Here is a 19,007-nt window from a genome sequence, read left to right on the forward strand (position 1 = left end):
CTGACCTACGATTTTTTCGCCTTATGAAATGAAACTTGATGATTTTTCCACTTCGAAATACAAATCTTATTTCACCATACAGATTAAACAAAATTTTTGCCCGAGTTCAAATTTGGCAGTCGATGTGCTTATTACGTACGTCGAAATAGAAAAGACGCCAAAATTCTGTTTGCTAAAAACCTTTTCACAATACTTAAAAAACACATGATGACCGATTTCTCTGAGTTCAGCAATTCTCATGTGAAAAACGGGAATATTTTCCTTTTACAACCAGTGGCAAAGTTGGAGTTGCAACCCTTCAAACAGAAGGTCAGTAGTCAGACAACTTCTCTTAACTAGATAACAAAAATCCAATTCATTACGCATTGAACGGAAAATTTTTGAGAACAGCATCGCTCGGGCTTTCTTGGAGAATCAAGTTGAAAAAGGTTTTAATGAGGTCGGCTAAAAGTTATAACGAAAATAAAGCCGAAAACTGATAAGTGATGAGATTTTTGTGATAAATGTTGAAGTTGAGTAAAATAATTAAAAGTACGTACTAAAACTTAGCTCTAAGTGTGTGTTTAGTAAACTAAATTCATTTAAGTTAAATTCAAAGTGTATGTTATATGTACGCCTGCCTCAAAGGTAAAAACTCCCTACGGTACATACCGCACATAGTGATGTTACATTTTAATACAGATCATAACTAATGAATACACTAAAGTTACTGTAGGTAACTTTAGTGTATTTCATGACCACACATAGTTACTAAGGTTAACATACTATTTTGTTACTAATTTTTAATATGTACAGCACATAAATAAAATTTTGATGATTTTTACCAGGGGATGTTTGCATTATATAATTACTATGGTTTCTATACAACCCTACATACGATTTTTCTCCATACCATGCCAACCCTGGAACAGATTGCAATCGTAACCCAAGGATGCACTATATAAAACAGTTTGACATCTAACGCTATGAAGAATAGAGGGCTACATCTAGTAGTGAGCTTATATGACGTTCCAAGTACCGCTGACTTAGGAGTACAAGAAAAGTACAAACACTTCTAGACACCGCAGATCTAAGGTTAGGAAAAGGTACAGGCACTTCGACACACTGTAGGTCTAAGGTGAGGAAAGTACAACACTGCTAACCTGAGGCTCGAAGAATAAATCAATGCTCTGACATTACCTGCTAACCTACCCACTATGTCTCAAAAATCAGGAAGATCATAAGTGCATGAATTGGTTGAAAGGACAAAATAATTAGTGATAATTACTCTTGCAAAAGGGTTACCTTAGGAGGTTTCTGAGGAGTATCAGACTTGCTGGTTTTTATACTTGAGTCGGGTGTCTGCTCCTGAAAACTCCTCGACTTGCTTTCAGGCGACAAGTCATCTGGGACTTTGGTAGAAACCACTTTTCTTTTGTCTGAACCATCAACGATAGGCAGTGATTTGTATTTAGAACTGGTTTTTCTGGGGGATTTCGTAGGAATCTTATCATGAGGTCTTGTTGGTGTCTTCCCAAGAGATTTGGCAGGTTTCTTTTCGGGAGATTTTTCGGATACCTCCTCAGATTTTGCAGACTTATTGTCTAGAGATTTGTCGAATACTTTGTTTGGAGATTTGGTACTCAGTTTTCCAGATTTCTGTGATGCACTTCTGGAGGACTTGGTGGGTGCTATTTTAGGAGATTTGGTAGGTGATTTCTCCAAAAATTGATCTTGGGATTCCGTTATTGAAGCTTTTACCTTACGTGAGGCTTTTTCAGGTGATTTTGATGAAGCTTTTGCAGGTGTTCCCTTACTTGTCTGAGATGAAGACTTGCCTTTTTTGCTTGGAGTTTTCACGACCACACTCGAAGTTATATCACCAGCAGACTTGTCTTTAGTAAGAATCCGTTTAGACAGTCTTAATTCGGTCTTTTCAGGCGTTACATTTTTACCATTGCTCATTTTACTATCAGAAGAACCTCTTTGTGGAGACTTGGTAGTTTTGGATCTATCTAGTTGATCTAATGTTTTATTGAAGTCTTTGTCCAAATGCTCCTCAGTCTAAATATAATATCAGATAAAACAGAACTCGAAAAAAACAAAGATCATTATAAATATCAAAAATAAAAAATTCTGTAAAACAAATAAATACCGATTTGTAAAATGTTAATTGCAGAAAAAAGAACACTAAAATGAAGCATTCATAAAGAGTATATAACTGTATAAAGGGAGGCATGGGTAAAGTAAGGTACGAGCAAAAGAAGACAATAACTAACACTAGCCTTGTCATCAATTAGCTGAGCGAATGACTCATCATCATTCCAGTCCTCATCACTCCCAAGCACTATGATTTCATCTTTCGAGATTTTAGCATTAACTTTATGTTTTACTTTCTTGTCTTCTCTTTTCTTCGTTTTCACCGCCTCGGAGAGTGCAGAGGCAATCGTCTAAAGAAATGTAAAAGAGATTAAGCACCGCTACTGACCAATTGACCTAGTCTTTTGTCATTGATTGTAGGTAAATTTTCCAATACCGTAGCGGAAGTAAAGATTACCATAAACTTGTTGAAGAAACGAGACTTAGGTTAGAACAGAGCAGCCTTTACGAGTTTAACCCTTTGAACCCTGGCTGTCCTCGTCAATGTGTGTCAGTAACCCTTTGGCAATTTGTCAAATGGTACGAAGGTTTTAAACCCTTATTAAATATATCAAAATGTGTTCGTAATACAATGAGATTTAGTAAAGCACTAGTAAAAAAGTCTGGCAACCCACAGCAAATGTCACAAAACAGAAAAAAAATTTCACATCTATTCGGACAAAAACCATAAATGTTATAATAAATAGGAGCATAATATCTATCAGGCACATGTTCACTATCGTTTCATTACTCAGAATAAACCGGAAAATTATAGTTGGTATCATCTAATTTTTCGTTTGTAACACAACTATCCATGACCTACCAAAAAACGAGCCGTATCGATTTTTTGCGATATCATTCCAATAAAAATTGTTATAATAACGAAAGAAGTAGATAGGTGGAGTAGGATGTGTAATAGGAAGTGATGATACTCCCAGAAGCAAGTGCCCAGGGTTCTGGTTTTACTTTCAAAATGTAGTTCTGAACTGAGAGTAGTGGAATTCTAGATAATGGATTCTACACTATAATCTCGTAGATAATGTTAAAGGACAACACGAAAAGCTACCTTGGGAGGAACTTTGCTTCCAGAAGTCACCTTCTTTTCCCCAAAGAAATCGGATGCAGATGACTTGATTCCATTATCTGATTTTTTTACTTTAGGCTCTCCTGCAACATTGCCAAGCGTTAGAACCATAGACCTATTAACTATACTTAATAGTATAGTTAATAGGTCTATGGTTAGAACTCACAAAGAACAGCAAATGCATCATTCCAGAACCATGTTTTAAATGTTGATTTAAAGCACTTCAGACCTGAGCTCGAAGTTCCAGATTTGGACTTTTTCTTTGGAGTTTCTTCCACCACAGTGACATCCTCGTCAGACGACTGCAGAAATATACGATTTGTAGTAGTATAAAGTAGTAATATATAACATAGTAGTATATAATTTTATAGTAATGCGACTACTATAAATATGTGCATACACCTGATGATCTTTCGCGAGACACTAGACTGCGAGGGTGCTAACATATATAACAATATAATATCTCTATACGACGCTTTTTCTCCTAAGTATGGCAAAAGAGAAAACAATATTTTTACAGCCAATTATGAGATTCTCGTTTTTGAAATCAAATTTGAGTACTTGCACTGACTTGACACTTTATGTTATACGGTATTTTTTAAGAAATACAAAGCAAAAACTACATAAATTGTTTACTTTAGCTGGAAATTATGTTATGTTTACCATTTAGCATCTACCGTATTTATAGATATATATACAGAGATATATATAATTTGGATAGATGTATAAATATACATGTATATATACACATATATACCTATAAATATATGGGTGTACGTATATATTACTGAAGCATGGAACAGAACTGCAGTGACTCACGAGAAGAATGCCAAGCTGAAAAAAGCTAAGTACAATTACATATTCCAAAACTTTAGTTATTTATACACACATATGTATAAATACATATATCTTTATCTTATATCTATATGTATAAATCTCAAAGTTTGTGTGTGTCTGTCTGTAGTTCGGTTTGTCCAGCTATAGTTACCAAAGTTTAGGAATGAAGATTCCATTTCGCAGAAGATTTGATCTCCAAACCTCCCGTTCACCAGGCAAATACCTTACCAACTAAGCTACGCGAGAATGATGGATTAATAGGACAATATATGTTGCTATATGGGTGAAAACCTCTCTCCATTACGCTTCATTTTCATAAAATAAAGCTCTCTTCAATTTAGGCTTGCTCTCACGGCTCTTATTAGTAAGCTTACTCATATTAGCCATTGGCAATGTGCCAGGCCAATGGCAAGCAACTACATTACCTCTCACTCTTTATAAGCTGATTTTTAATACCGCGCGCAACGCCGTGCATTCCGCTAGTATATTGTAATTGGAAGTGTTTTTGTGCAGTCAAACCCAAACAGAAAAGATACCACCACGTACAGTGCCGGTTACACAATAAGTAAAATGGATTTTACTAAAATCAGTTTTGCTTATTCTGTATCTATAGATTAGCAAGTAACAAATAGGAAGAATATCGTACATCTGAAATGTATGACACTCTTTTCCTTTTATCAGATTTTTTAGAATTCCCTTTAATTGAAGTCGATTTCTTTTTCTTTGGTGTGCTTGTTTCCGATTCTTGACTAGCTAGAGTCGATCCTTGCTTTCTTGTGTTGTGAGAGCTTGATGTCAAATACTTCCGTATATCCTACAAAGGTCACCATCTAGTATTATGGTTCCCTAACGATGCCATAAAGTATTTTATGCTATATCATCATTGTAGTTTAAAGATGTTCAAAGATGATGTAATTGTACTAATTTAGTGCTAGTCAAACCTTCAAGCTTACGATTGCTTTAACATACCAATTTTTCAAAACAAGATGGTAAAATTACAGCAAAAAATTTAATTCTACACCAGCGGTAATTCTCACTATACGACACCAAAAGTTTCTTGAAACATGGCAATTTTTTGGGTAGTGAATGAAAAGGCTAGTAGTATGAAGCATAAAAATACAATAATAAAAGATATATAAGATAAGTTAGTTTAATGTTTACCTAGTAAGTTATTCCAGCATATCTTTCACGACCTCTGAATTTGTACATCTCTAAGGTACATTAACTATATAACCTGTATTGATTATCTATTAATTTAGTTACCCATATAATTTATTTTACGCATAAGTTATCTTGCATAATACATTTTAATGTGATCTGTAATTACTAGCAGCACTTATTAAGCTTATTATCAGAGTTTTTTGAGATGAATCAAATTAATTACAATGTATTTCTAGTTCTGAATTCCTATGGGAAGATTTTCTCTGACACATGAAAGTTAACCTCGAAATAAATACAAATCATATGTAGATGTTTAACTGTATAAACATATTTTTCCATATGATCAGGCTTTGTGACACTTTTGGTTGCAAGCTACTGCGACCTGCGCATCAATTACGATTCATTACAATGTTTATTTTTTCAACACAAAGCCTAAAAGCACATCCGATACAATTGAACAAAACCAAGAACATAAGTTGTTACTATTATGTTTAACTATATCATGCAGCATCGGCATGTAACTGCTGACTGGAACTGAAGCAATAAAACAGTTTTAATTTTGAATAGAATACTAAATAATATTGCAATGATGTAATCCCTTTAATAAAACTGTCTTGCAGGACACAACCTTGACTTATCACATATAGACATTTGTTGGAGGTGCTAAATATGATTGACAGCATGATCACAATGCAGAGACTATTAAATAGAATTTACTGGGATCACAATCCTACAACTTTTCCAAGCCATTAGAAAATTACTTGTTAGCTCATTACATAAAATACAAAAGCAGATTAACCTGATATTTAAATAACAAACTCTTCCATTAAAATTTTTCCAGCTAATATGTTCAAAACCCAAACTTCATATCCGGTGTCATACAAAGGAAGCCATTTTAAGTGAGTCTAAGCATGTCTTAAATAAGTCGGAAGCATGTACAAATTTAAAAATCTCGGCTTAAAATATTGGCTCGGCTTAAATCAGCCGAAAAAACCTGGTTTTTATGGTTTTTTATTATTTTTTTGTGAAAAACAATATTTTAAGCTCCTAGTGGTTCCCGTGCGGTAGAAATGCAATTCTATATAATTATCAGCTGTGGAAGTTTATTTAGGACACGGTAGTAAAGTGATGGCAGAGCTCAAGTTGAAACTACATGAAATCCTAGCACAACAATGAATTAGTGAATTTTATTTTCAATTGGTTTTATCAAGTGATACGATGATCTCTTTACTGATAAAATATAAAAAACAATGTGAAATATACTAATCCAATCATCGTTTCTAATAACGAAGAAATACTTTCTCAAGTCTGGCCAGTGAGAAAGGATTGCTTATAATCAGAAATCAAAACAAAATCCTTTGGGCAAAAGTTAGCAAACTAATATTTTATTATTTGGGCACATGCCAAAGTAGTTGGATTGTTAGAATTCAGTTTATCAAGTTTTTTTTGTGTTTTGAAAAGTTAAAATTGTGCCTAAATTTCCAACATGCCTCGCAAACAGGATCCCGTTTGGAAGTTTTAAGTGGAATTGCAAAAGGCAAAGGTTTTAAGGCTAAACGTAGGTGTGCTGTCGTAACGCAAGGTGACGCAGATAGGCTTAAAGCTCATGTAGCAAAATGTCAAGCTGACAACACCAATTTAGACAGTGATGCTAGTATTCAGGTGATAGAAGCTTATTCCGGTGATAGAAGCTGAGTGATCTGCCACTGCTTCAAACACGAGCAATGCATCTGCATTATGCTCTGCTCTTCACCACCACACAATTAATCACTTGGATTAAAATTCCTACTTACACATAGAGTTGTATGTAATATATTCAATTTATGTGCTGTATTTCATCAATCATGTTTGATTAAAGATTCATTCTAAAAATTTCATGTTTTCTCTCTTTTTTTCTCATAACAACTCCCACAGTACCATTTTTAACAGATGATTTCACATATGTATGTTCAATACTCAATCATGCAGCTATAGAAGTGATGCTAATTATACTTAAAATTGCAAAAACCTTGGTCAAATCATAAAAACCGGTTTAAATCATAAAAACCAGCTTAAACCAAAAACACCTGGTTTTTTTATAAAAACCAGGTTTTTTCCAACCCTGCTTACCATGCTGGTCAAAGAATGACCACATGTGCCTCAAGGAACTTCAAACTACTTCAAGCTACTTCAAGAACAATCTACAATAGCAAAAGAAAGATACAGGCAGATATATGACTGCTTGAGTAACTAATTGCAAGGCTGAAGCAGCTTCAGAAAAATTGACCAAATTAAAAAGTATGACTTTAGGAATTGCATTGAACCAAACTCTAGAAGATAGTGGTAAGGTGATCCTTGAGCATGTAAATATGTAAGCACTTGCGATGGAGATTTCGCAACCACAACATATTCCACATGTTCAGTTTTTGTTAAAAATATAATATTATTCCTTGGAAAATAAAAAGAAAATCAAATAACAATGGTACGGCATAGAATTCAGGCAGCTAACCACATTTAATATCTTAACTGAAATGTGAAAACGACAGCATTTAGAATATTTCACTAATTGGGTTTTCATGCCTAAAATAAGAAACCATAGGGTAAAAATATGGCTCTGAGACCTTTAAACGGTAAACTGCTTTAAGCTAGTACTAAAACCAAATTCTAAAATATTCATACTAGAGCTGAGACAGTTTTAAATGTTATGGACGACATGAAGCTTAGATGCTTCCATTAGAAACCAGTTTAAATAAGCCATAACACCTCATAAGTCCTCATAAGTCTAGGTAACCTAGATTCCTTTTACCTCTGAACGATTAAATTTTTCCCTCACAAAAACTTTTAAGACTATAAGACAGACGTGTTTATGGTTCCACCATTTACATGGTTAATGGAGAGTCAGAGTGAATGCTAGCTTCTAGTTGAAGCACTGGTATTTATTAGACAAAGTTGCATTCTACTAAAATTTATTAAAATGCAAACTTCTACAACTTATAAAATATAAAAGTATTTAGTAGATATATATCACTAGAATTCTTAAATCAGTCACTATGAAGTAGCATTGCCATTCACCTTGTCTGATACATATTATGTAACGCTGACAAGCGATTACATTAGTCTATTTTTGGTAGAAAAATCAGACATGATAATTTAAGGTAGAATGATAAGCATTTGGTTTAGTCTTGGTCTACTCAACATATGACAACTGATGATGATGAGTGATCACAGAATTTGGTAGAGTGAAACTGATTTGTGACTTGGTTATTTTAGAATGAATGTAGACATAATGCGCTAGTTGAAATTGGATCAGCTATACTTTAATTACAACTTTGCATTGATATGGAAATGATTTGGAGAGTTTGCTATATTCAGTTGATGTTTTATTAATATTTTTTGGTACTTGAACAACCTTGAGCCAGAATACAGCCATTCTTTTACCACAAGCTCTGTTATCTTTAAACGCTGAACTATTGTTGTATTTACTACAGATTCTATAAAACTAATGATAACTTTGCTTTCAAGCGTAATACAAACTGTTGCTCAAAAACAAAGTTTTGTAACACTGTCCGTGACCAAACAGCTTTAAATCCCAAGCAGGACATTGAACAATTGTTTTGGTGAACTTGAGTTTCAGAAATTCACCAAACTGACAACTTATAAACTGTAGCCCAAGACTACTGTGAGCATGCTGGGTGTTCCTGTCAATGTTTGGCATTTAATGGTTCAAAAGTGAGACATTTTGCCACCAACGTTTCTGTTAAACAAAATTAGCTTCACACTCTTATCAAGATAAGAGTTTAAACACTTTCATCTAAGTACAACAAAAAATCATACTGAGGCTATTGCATTATGGTTATACATGTATGAATATTAAACAAGTAAATTAGGTTTAGCCCAGCCAAAAACCATCCTATCACTAACATGCTTAACACTATTAATTTGTGGGTGTCTCACCGTTTTTATTGCAGTCACTAGTTAGCCTTTACCCCTAAAAGCGATTATGGCACCTCTTTATTTCTGGTCGAAAAGCCTTTAGGAAGGAGCCAGGAGGAGTACTTTCATACCATTACCTGTTCGGCCATTATTCACTTGTACTGGCAGCACATATGTGTGCCAACCCAGCTCCCACATGTACTCACAACGCAGAAAAGAATATGGCAGCAAAGTGTCTAGTCCTAGATGGGAGGTGGTGCAATATCAAATAAGAGTAGGTGCTGCATTTATGTAGTACGCTTCAGTAATCGACCCATAGAGCAACAGCTGTCTGTAATAGCTCTGCTAAAACTTTAATAATGGTTCAATTGTCTGCTAACTTAACATAAATATTGATGTAAATGAATCGTTACTAATGAGGCATTGCAGATATATACAGTCACTGTCTATCATATCAGCACTTTTGGCTTTTTTTGACTTTTCTTTACTAATAGACTTAGGGAGCTACTCATCAAGATTGATGGTGCATTTGCATTCAAGTTTCACAATGAAGATGCCTCCTTGCGTAGTCTTACCATCTTCCGTTAAAGCAAATACTTTGGGAGCCAGCTTTTTGGCAAAAATACTTATTTTGCTTTTGGTCATTAATATGAAAAATTTAAAAATTAACTTGCTTTTTTGTTTACTGGGTAAGGTATGATTACATGTTGATCACTATAAAACCCATCTAAATGCTACTTATCCATACCCTTTACTAAAATAAAGGTATAAATAGCAGTGACCCATTCATCTTACTTTCTGTATTACAACTCCAGTCACTCAGAAAAAGGACTGGTTTTTAACAAGCTGTATGAATCGTATTTCCGAGATTTTGTAAAAAAAGGGTCAGTGCAATAAAACTGGTAATAATGTCATTCCTTTTGATGCGGTGAGTTTACAAAGCTCACAACTAACCTAGACTGTAAATCCATAATCAATTCACTAAACACAGGGTCACTTGTACCAAGCCCTATATGCAGTAGATGCTGGAGTTTGTCTAGTCAATGTATATCTCATTCCAGCATTAATAGGCCAGCCGTTTTGTCAGTCATGAAATAGCAAGCTCCTCTGTTGATCATCATCAATTGCAATAGAAGAAGATCCTACTATCTTGTCCCAAGTCTTACTTTGACTCAGTAAAGAGTCTTGGAGGGCCAACTCCAACAAATTATTTTTGAGATAGTCTCACCTAATGAGCTTTCTGTTGAGATCGCGAAACCTACAGCTTTCAGCACTTTTAGTAATACTGTGCTTGAGTTTAACAACCTTTGCCACGTTATTAATGGCTGCACCTTTTCCTGATCAGTGTGTAAAGTTAGCTGAAAGCAGTTTAGAGTAAAAGTTGTGTTGGAAAGGAATCAAAGAATTGGTTTTCCATATGAGTTTACTTTCGATATAGAGACCGGACAACGCACAATTTTCCTTGCTAATATAATGACCCTGTCCAACTTGAACTCTGCACTTCATAATTGCAGCTGCCTAGTCGAACTTGCTTAGTGACGATTCCGTAATAGTATAACTTAATCGACGATTACTATAATTTTTAAAACTTTTACTAGTAGGTATAACGTGCAAGCTTGCATTTAACTTTAGTTTATTGTTACTAAACAACAAATACAAAACAGTAAAAGTAATGGCCAGTACTCTTTGATAAATTGGAGAGTACAAAATTTTACGATGATATATATTTTTCGACTCAGTTTTACCACAAGCGTGTCTTGTGTTTCTCACGCCCGTTACAATAAATTGATGTGATGCACAAAAGAGATGTCAAAAACAGATATTTACAAAACAAAAATTTACGAAAATTCATACCAAATTTTAGAACCTTGCAAATAGCGTGTTGCAAAGAATTGACAGCGCTTCGCTGGCCGCCAAACGTGCGTTCACATTTCCCTCGTAAATAGGATATTTTTTGGCGCCGTAAAAATTTGACTCGCTATATGGAGAAAACTCATAGGCATAATTAGGGACATACCCCAAGTACCTAGATGTAAGCAGTGTCTGAAGTGGAGAGAGATTCTTGGGGGTACTCTCTGTCATGCCAAGAGGGTAGTGCTCAGGGCCAACAGCCCTGCTCGCCGCGCACAGGGTGAGTCTGAGAAGCGCGCTGCACCCTCTCAGTAGAGGGGATCGGGGGGGGGGGGGGGTATCCCCCGGAAATTTTTTTTAGCATGAATGCCCCTAAATTATGCTGTTTTCCATAACTTAAAACCCTGTGTTGTGTTCAGTAAGAAATTAAAAGTGGGCTTAGCTGCACAACCTGTGTTCTCTATGACTATGGAGACTCCAGGTTGTGATGTGAGTGAGTCAAAAAACCCTATGAACAGTCCACACAGACCCCACACACAAGACAGTCCCATCTCCAAGCCACCATGAATATTATTATATGATAAGCTCAGTCACTCACTATTTTTTCAAATACAGACTCTAAATTCATGACAGTCACTAATTCTTACTCACCTTTAAAGAAGTTAACTATTGGCCCATGTTGTTTCATTATGAATTGAAAGAAACGAAAAAACTAGTATAATAAGCAAGAATTTATTCAAAACTACCATCCAAAACACAAAAAAAGAATCCGGACGGGTATAACTGGAGTATCTCAGAACCTGATTGCAACCTCAGAACCTCTATGTATGCATGCATACATGCATGTATGCATGCATACATAGAGGTTCTGAGGTTGCAATCAGGTTCTGAGATACTCCAGTTATACCCGTCCGAAGAATCCAAGCAATGATTAATCTCAAGCTATTCGAGGGTTTCACAGGGCGGCCGACGCAGGGTCCCGTCGATTGTGGCGGTTGATAGAAAACTGATCGGTTCTCAGGTTTTTAACAAAACAATCTCGTTGATTTGCTGTAATAGCAAAAAACTGACTGAAGAAATTAAAGATCAGTAGCATCACTTTCTCGTTCCGAAAGCGCGCACTGTTTTCGGTGTAATGAACTCGAGCTAATGTAAGTTGGGAACGAAAAGGAGGAAACGTGAGAATATTTCACTTCATTCCGGTTTTACCGCATTTATTAAGATATGAGCAACCTTATATGAGGGGGTACGTGTCCTAGGGAGTACTCTCACTAATTCTTCTTAGGGGTACGCCGTACCCCCGCACACCCCCCATTTCGAACACTGCATGTAAGTACTATATACATACATGCATTGAACTCAAACCCCTAAAATGGCAATCACGTGACTTTTACGTTGTTAGTGATACGTAACGTATGCGCCATATTGGAGAGCTAACCGAATGCTAGTTCTGTTTGTAAACAAACGGTGAAAAATGACAGAAATGTACATGTTGAATAGTTATTTTCTAGCTGGGTGTTAATAAAAACTCCTCCTACACAACGTTTAGAGTGCCCTGATAGAAGAAAACCTATTTATGACATATTGAGTGGGATATATCAAATGATAAGTAGATAGAAAATAGATTTTCGTGGGCCATGTTATTCATACACATACCTGCCAACTCTCACGCATTGGGCGTGAGACTCACGCAATCACCCCAAAGAAAAAATGAAAATGCGTGAGAAATGCGTGAGATTTTTGACCCAATTTCCAAAATTTTATATATGCTGTCATTGATACATCAATTGCCCCAAAATTAAATCTCACGCATTGCCCCACTCTTGGGTTGGCAGGTCTGTTCATACAAGCTGTTGTATTACAGATGCATAAACCCAGCAAATGATATATTCAGGCAAATAACAACTGTTCCGTTATATTAAAATTTATATTACATATGCATAAATGCATATAGAAAAACTTAGCACATGAAGTATTTCGATAAAAACAACACATAGGTATGCTGCCAAAACAGAAACTGTTTTCAAGAATTAAGTGATAATAGCTTATGAATGTATGATATGTATAATACAGTAAATGTAAAAGATGGAATGAACTACTGCAACAACTAAACGGAAATTAAAAACTGTTGTAATAGAGGATAATCAAAATAATGCAACCAATAAATGCAGGAATTAGTGTAATCAGATGATTAAACTTATACATACACGTTACAGAAACTGTGTAAAAGGAGATTTGTATAGCACTGGATATTGAGCCAAGGTGCATCAGAGTTTCTTAGAACTAAATCAGATTAGGAATAACAGCACAACAACAGCTGCAGATGAATATTACAGTGATTACATTGTTACTGGCCTTTAAAAAGTACTACTTTAGTATTGTATGCCACAAAGATGCACCTTGCAGTTTGAGTGTAGGATTTTAGCATAATGATGCTGTCGGAGATCATAAAACAACTGAATAAGGTTTTTCATCAATGACACAGTGGTTGGATATGCCATCTGTCGTATCCGTAAGGTGTTTCCCAAAGCATAACAGATCACTAGATCTACACTACTGATAAAATACACCACACAATGGAGTGGATCTGGCTTTGTATTAATACGAAAGTATTGATCTGCAACTAGCAGGTTCCTGATGGCATCGTCTGATGAACGCACCAATCCTCCATTGTTTTGTAGCTTGAGTAGAGTATAGAGATGTCGGTACTGGATACTTGACTTAGTGGTAACCAGCGACTGACGGCCGATGTCACAACAGCACATTAGTTAGCTTTTGCACAATGTAGCCAGCTATATAGACTATACTGTTACCTATAACAGAAATTTGACATCTGAAATCATTGAGTTCCACAAACTGATCAACTTCTGGAGTAGCCTGTATGATGAGAATCTCGTTTTGAGCAGTAACATTACCTGTCTTACTAGCATCTGATTTTGCACCACATTTGCTGATAAGTTTGCGAAAGGTAGCCTTAAACTGAGTAACAGTAGGATTATTATTCCAACCACCTAAACAAAAGCATCAATTATAACAATTACATAAAATCAACAAAAATGAATGTTTTATTCACATAAACATAGTACCCTTAATATACAACAATACAACTAATAAAATAAGCAAAAATAAAACAGCTCAAAATGCTACCATATCGCTATGTAAAATGAAAATGTGGCAATTTTCACTGAAAGTCATTCACACCCATCTTAGGCATAAGGCTTAAAGGTTGACTTGCAACAAAATTCACATTACAGTAATTTGGTATCAAAAAATTCATGATGTATTACTCTGTTGTGTTGTAGGCAGGGTTGTTAAAAATCGATGATTTTTTAAAAATCAAAAAAATCGATTTCTATTGATTTATTTGATTTTTTTCGATTTCAATCGATTTTTTTGTTTCAAAAAGATATTTTGTATTCTAAATTGCAAGTTATTGCTATCAATGTGGACTTTATGATTTGCAGGGGTATTATGTAGTTTTATTACAATAATTAGGAAATGAAAAAAACATCTACACAGTTAACACACGACAAAAAGGACAGTATAATTTATGTGTCGGACATTAAATCCCAGAAATGAAGATGAAGAATCACAGAGAACAGATCACACAACTGCTAAGCTGCAGACATATTCATAAGCACCTGCTGTGGCAGCTGTCACTGTTTTCCATGCTGTTTGAGGTTTCTAAATTTTTTTTAGATATATCAACTTTAAGTTGAACAACCTTGCAGAACTGTGCTTGACAATATGGTTTTAAATTCAATCATTGAAAAGCATCATTCAATATTGAAAAATTTACCTTGAAATGACTTCAGTCGAACGTTTTAACCTGTTGTCAAAACATGGATCATCGAAATGTTCGTTGCAGATAAGTGCCCAAGGATCAGGCTTATTCACTCTTCTGCGGTTGCGATACCATTGTAAATAACGAGAGTTCTCAGTTGCTTTGTTTGGAAATCTAAAAATTAAAATGAAACTGTAGTAGTTAGTTAGCAACAGTAGTAATAACAATAGTATTATTACTCTTATCTCTTTACTGCTAGCTATATCCTGGTACAACAATAAATAATATTATAGGCACGATAAACATTTTTTTCAAAGATAAATATTTAGAAATAACCAAATGGTTTGTAGTTCCAAAATATTAATATAAAAGAATTCCAAATTTAAATAATAAAAAATCTTCGTTCTGAAGAAAGAACATTTCACTCACTAGCTTATAAATTTATCTACCGACAAAATCACTGACAAAATACAGTCAAACTCGTACACTCAGTAGTGACACTGATCGACTCTCACTCACTCAGTGACTAGTGTAGTAGAACTAACTAGTGGTAGTACTAACTAGTAGTAGCACAACTAGTAGTAGTCGTAGACTTTAGCAATAGTAATAAAACTAGTAGTAGAAGTGACTCACTTGTGAAATGTCATGCCCTTTCCTTTGAAAGTCCATTCTTGCGGTTTTTGCAGTTCATGGAATAGCAATAGCACTGCGCACCTACACCCTTCTTTCTCGTACATAAATTAGTAGTAGTAATCTCAGTAGTCTGTTCCTTTGATTTAGCGGTGTATTCGTGATCTTCCATAGCTGTTAAATCTGAAATTAGATTTCTTTCTCACATTGAACACAATGAAATTAACTCAAACGGTACCTGAACATGGCGTCGACCGAATTTTTGTACTCGCAAATGACCTCTGCCATTCTAGGGGTTATGAGTTCAATGCATACTGTGGTATGTTTATCAAACACTCAGTTTATTCCAATTCAAAACGCAACTGATTCTCTAACACAAAGTCATTGCATCAAGCATGGCGTAGTGTAAGCATTGCAATAGGCTGTACATTTTACATAGGCAATAGGCAATACATTCTACATCCCCTCTTGATCTCAAGATCAACTGTTGTAAAACCTTACAGCATAACATCTAATAGATCTCAGGATTAATTGACTTGTACAACCATTACAGCACAAAATTTGATAACCACTTAGGAAGAGGTCTATCTCGAACAGGTCTGTTTTCAAAGTCACTATTTTGATCGAGATCAGAGTCAACAGGCTCTCGATTCAACTGAACATTGTTATCAAGCAGGTCTGAAGTACTAAACTCAACTTCGACCTGATTAGACTCTCTAGTTGGCCTAGTTGATACATGTATACCATCTGCGATGTCGTCTTGATGAGCCAATCTCAGGTCAGACACATGCCTATTTGTGCCATCGACTTCAACCGAAGTGCTAGAATTTATCTTTGTCACTTTTCGGCATTTCCACTTATCAAAGCACCTAGCATTAACTGGCTTGACATAAACAGTGTCTCCAACTTTGTATGGGTTAAGGCTGCAGTCTCTATTGTCACTAAGCTTTTGTGGTATTTCTGTCGATTTGGTCGCCCCTGCTAAGTCACTTTGATAGCTGTATAGTTCTTCCACAAGCACTATACCATTGGAGTTTGGTGAATTGTTATACCAATATGCCATTTCTTCAGGTCCTTTACCAGTTCTCATGACTGCTCTTTTTATAGTACGGTGATGTCTTTCAATTATTCCATTTCCAGTAGGTTTATAGGCACAACTGAGGATCTGCTCTACACTCCATTTTTGCAGAAACTCTTTCATTCTAGCGCTTGTGAAACATAGGCCATTGTCACTCAGAAACTCCTTAGGAGGTCCACGTTCTCGAAACACATTGTCCAACTGTTTGATTACTACGTCTGATGTTTCATTAACCAGTTTGAACCAAAGAGAAAACCTGCTAGGCCCACAATCAATAATAGTCAGATAAGGTCGACCGTTCACATGAGTAATATCTGATGCAAGGCGCTTCCATACATTTGCTATGTTTAGCTGACAATGATCCCATTTGATTGGATGAGGATCTACACTGTTACACATAAGGCAAGTTTTCGCTACTTGCTCAACTATGTCTTTCTTGATTGTTTGTCCAAGCTTTTTCTGTGCCAAGTACAGGGTTTTGCTGACACCAAAGTGGTGGTCTTGATGAACTTTCTTTACATCTATCTCATTTGTGTTAGAAAGTACAACCCCTGAGCATGCAACAACTTGTAGCCATTTATTTGGTACTCTGGTTAGGACATCCGACTTGTTCTCACCTGATGGAACAAGTTAGATCATTAGTGTTAACCCGTATTCATCAATCAGCTGACCAATAATTTCAAGTCTACGTCGAATGACCAACTCACTGAGGCCAGTAACCTTAGGCCTTTTGGTATCTTCTATCACTGAATTTATCCACCCATAAACAGTAGCTGAATCTATGATCACTTGCACATTTGTCATTTTCCACTTTAGCGCTAGGTTGATTCCTTTCAATGCAGCTTCTAGCTCAGCAACATTTATATGAGCACCATCATCCTCTTTATGTAGCCATGCTGCATCATCAACAGTGTAACCATCTACCTCCAGAGACACTCCGAGAGCCAAGTTGCTGCCGTCACACCACACAGTACACTGAGAGGTCTTCTTGACATCCCACTTGCCTCTCACTGGATCTTGCTCTTGTACCTTTTGAAATATTTCATCCAACAAAGATTTCACAGAACTAGGAACTATTTCAAACCAGTCTATGTCATTAGTCAATCTCTTTACATAGCTACACGCAACTCTTAACCATCCAGGAACTGGGTAATGTCCAACTAGTTTGCCACAAATGGAAAAAAGGTCTTTTTTTGTAACCTTTTCTGAAACTACAGGCAACTCACCATCTCGCTACCAGTTGTACTGATCATCTTCTGCATTGTTTACTCTAAGACCCAACACACGAGTATCTGATAGTGTCAATGGGTCTTTTGCCACAAGTCCAAACCTTAGTAAGTGAGCTCTAACAACATCAGCTTGAACCACCTCCTCGTTGACCCAATTTAACACAAAAATCATCTAAAACCACAGTCTGTTCGCAACCAGTATCTACAAGAGCTCTTGCCGATACTTTATTTACATATATATCAATAAATGATAGCACCTCTTTGTTCAGTGACTTGTAGCGGGGGGGGGGGGGGGGAGTATCCGGTGCAGACACTCCCCCATTTTCGTTTCCCTTAGCCTTAGGGCAATTCATAGCTATGTGATTGCCAAGCTCTTGACAGTTGTAACACTTTATTAGCCTTTTTGCACTCTTTACAACCTTGGATGGGCACTGGTGGGCTCCATGACCTCTGCCATTACAAATTGAACAAATCTGTCCAGGAGGTTTTGAGCCTACATACCCCATTGCGCAGACTCCTTGTGCTCCACCATTGCTAGACAATCATTTTTGCTCTCGTGGCCAACTCTGACAACGAAAGTTTTTCAACTGCTGAAATGGATTTTATCTGGGTAGCTACAATTGGTAACCCAGCCACAAAAGCACACTTCAACAAGGGTTCTGGTACTGTTTGGCCAATCAGAGCTACTAGCCTATGCAAATCTGCCAGGTAAACATCAACAGTTTCTCCTTCTTTGTATATCCTTCTTTGTAGTTGTCCATATACACAAAAGTTATTTACTCCAAAAGCAGTCATTAGCTCCTGTTTAATCAGTGCATAATCCTTTTTAGTGTCGGCTGACGGTTGTTTATAAATGGCGAATGCCGGTCCAGACAGAAAGAGTGGCACAAAAGATTTCAACTCCGTAATATTCTGCAGCTCAGCTACAAGCTCTAACTTGTCACACCACTCAGAAAAGTCAACACTTTTCTCTACGTCTTCATAGGTTTTAATCAAGTCTGAAAGTTTTACTGCCATTATTGTCACAGTTTTGCCGAAATAGCTTGTGGTATGTTTATCAAACGCTCAGTTTATTCCAATTCAAAACGCAACTGAATCTCTAACACAAAGTCATTGCATCAAGCATGACGTAATGTAAGCATTGCAATAGGCTGTACATTCTACATAGGCAATACATTCTACACATACATGTACTACAAAACGCTCGGCAGAACCGCACCTAACGATTACACATTGTCACGGTCTAAACTTACTCATTTTGAGAATTAATGGTAACTCCACACCCGAATTGATTTTGCACTTAGTGACCGTATAGCATTTAGA

The 19,007-nt window shown here is 36.1% G+C and overlaps 2 protein-coding genes across 3 annotated transcripts in view; both read right to left on the bottom strand.

The window, feature by feature from the left end:
* Nucleotides 1-7,374, bottom strand: part of LOC137395250 (replication factor C subunit 1-like) — a 32,886-nt gene extending 25,512 nt beyond the window's left edge. For both annotated transcript variants that reach the window (XM_068082104.1, XM_068082103.1), the window contains exons 1-6: nucleotides 7,310-7,374; nucleotides 4,686-4,853; nucleotides 3,432-3,504; nucleotides 3,185-3,285; nucleotides 2,265-2,429; nucleotides 1,285-2,043 (exon numbers count right to left, since the gene is read on the bottom strand). In XM_068082104.1, the coding sequence (XP_067938205.1) occupies nucleotides 1,285-2,043; nucleotides 2,265-2,429; nucleotides 3,185-3,285; nucleotides 3,432-3,504; nucleotides 4,686-4,853; nucleotides 7,310-7,312 (1,269 nt within the window). In that variant the 5' untranslated portion in view covers nucleotides 7,313-7,374. The remainder of the gene's footprint in view (nucleotides 1-1,284; nucleotides 2,044-2,264; nucleotides 2,430-3,184; nucleotides 3,286-3,431; nucleotides 3,505-4,685; nucleotides 4,854-7,309) is intronic.
* Nucleotides 7,375-15,924: 8,550 nt separating this feature from the next.
* LOC137394090 (uncharacterized) lies at nucleotides 15,925-18,216 on the bottom strand. The gene is made up of 3 exons (XM_068080809.1): nucleotides 18,186-18,216; nucleotides 17,163-17,600; nucleotides 15,925-17,072 (listed from the first exon to the last, which is right to left on the bottom strand). Exons 1-3 carry the CDS (start codon nucleotides 18,214-18,216, stop codon nucleotides 15,925-15,927), a joined length of 1,617 nt encoding a protein of 538 aa, XP_067936910.1.
* Between the last annotated feature and the right edge of the window lie 791 nt (nucleotides 18,217-19,007).

Source organism: Watersipora subatra, chromosome 4 (genome assembly GCF_963576615.1).
Source record: "Watersipora subatra chromosome 4, tzWatSuba1.1, whole genome shotgun sequence".
Classification (NCBI taxonomy): domain Eukaryota; kingdom Metazoa; phylum Bryozoa; class Gymnolaemata; order Cheilostomatida; family Watersiporidae; genus Watersipora; species Watersipora subatra.

Coding starts and splice junctions, on each gene's coding strand:
- LOC137394090 (XM_068080809.1), bottom strand. CDS start 18,216: ATGGTGGAGCACAAGGAGTCTGCGCAATGGG. Junction 17,601..18,185: donor CAAGGAGTCTGCGCAATGGG/GTATGTAGGCTC, acceptor GACATTACCCAG/TTCCTGGATGGTTAAGAGTT. Junction 17,073..17,162: donor GCCTAAGGTTACTGGCCTCA/GTGAGTTGGTCA, acceptor TTGTTCCATCAG/GTGAGAACAAGTCGGATGTC.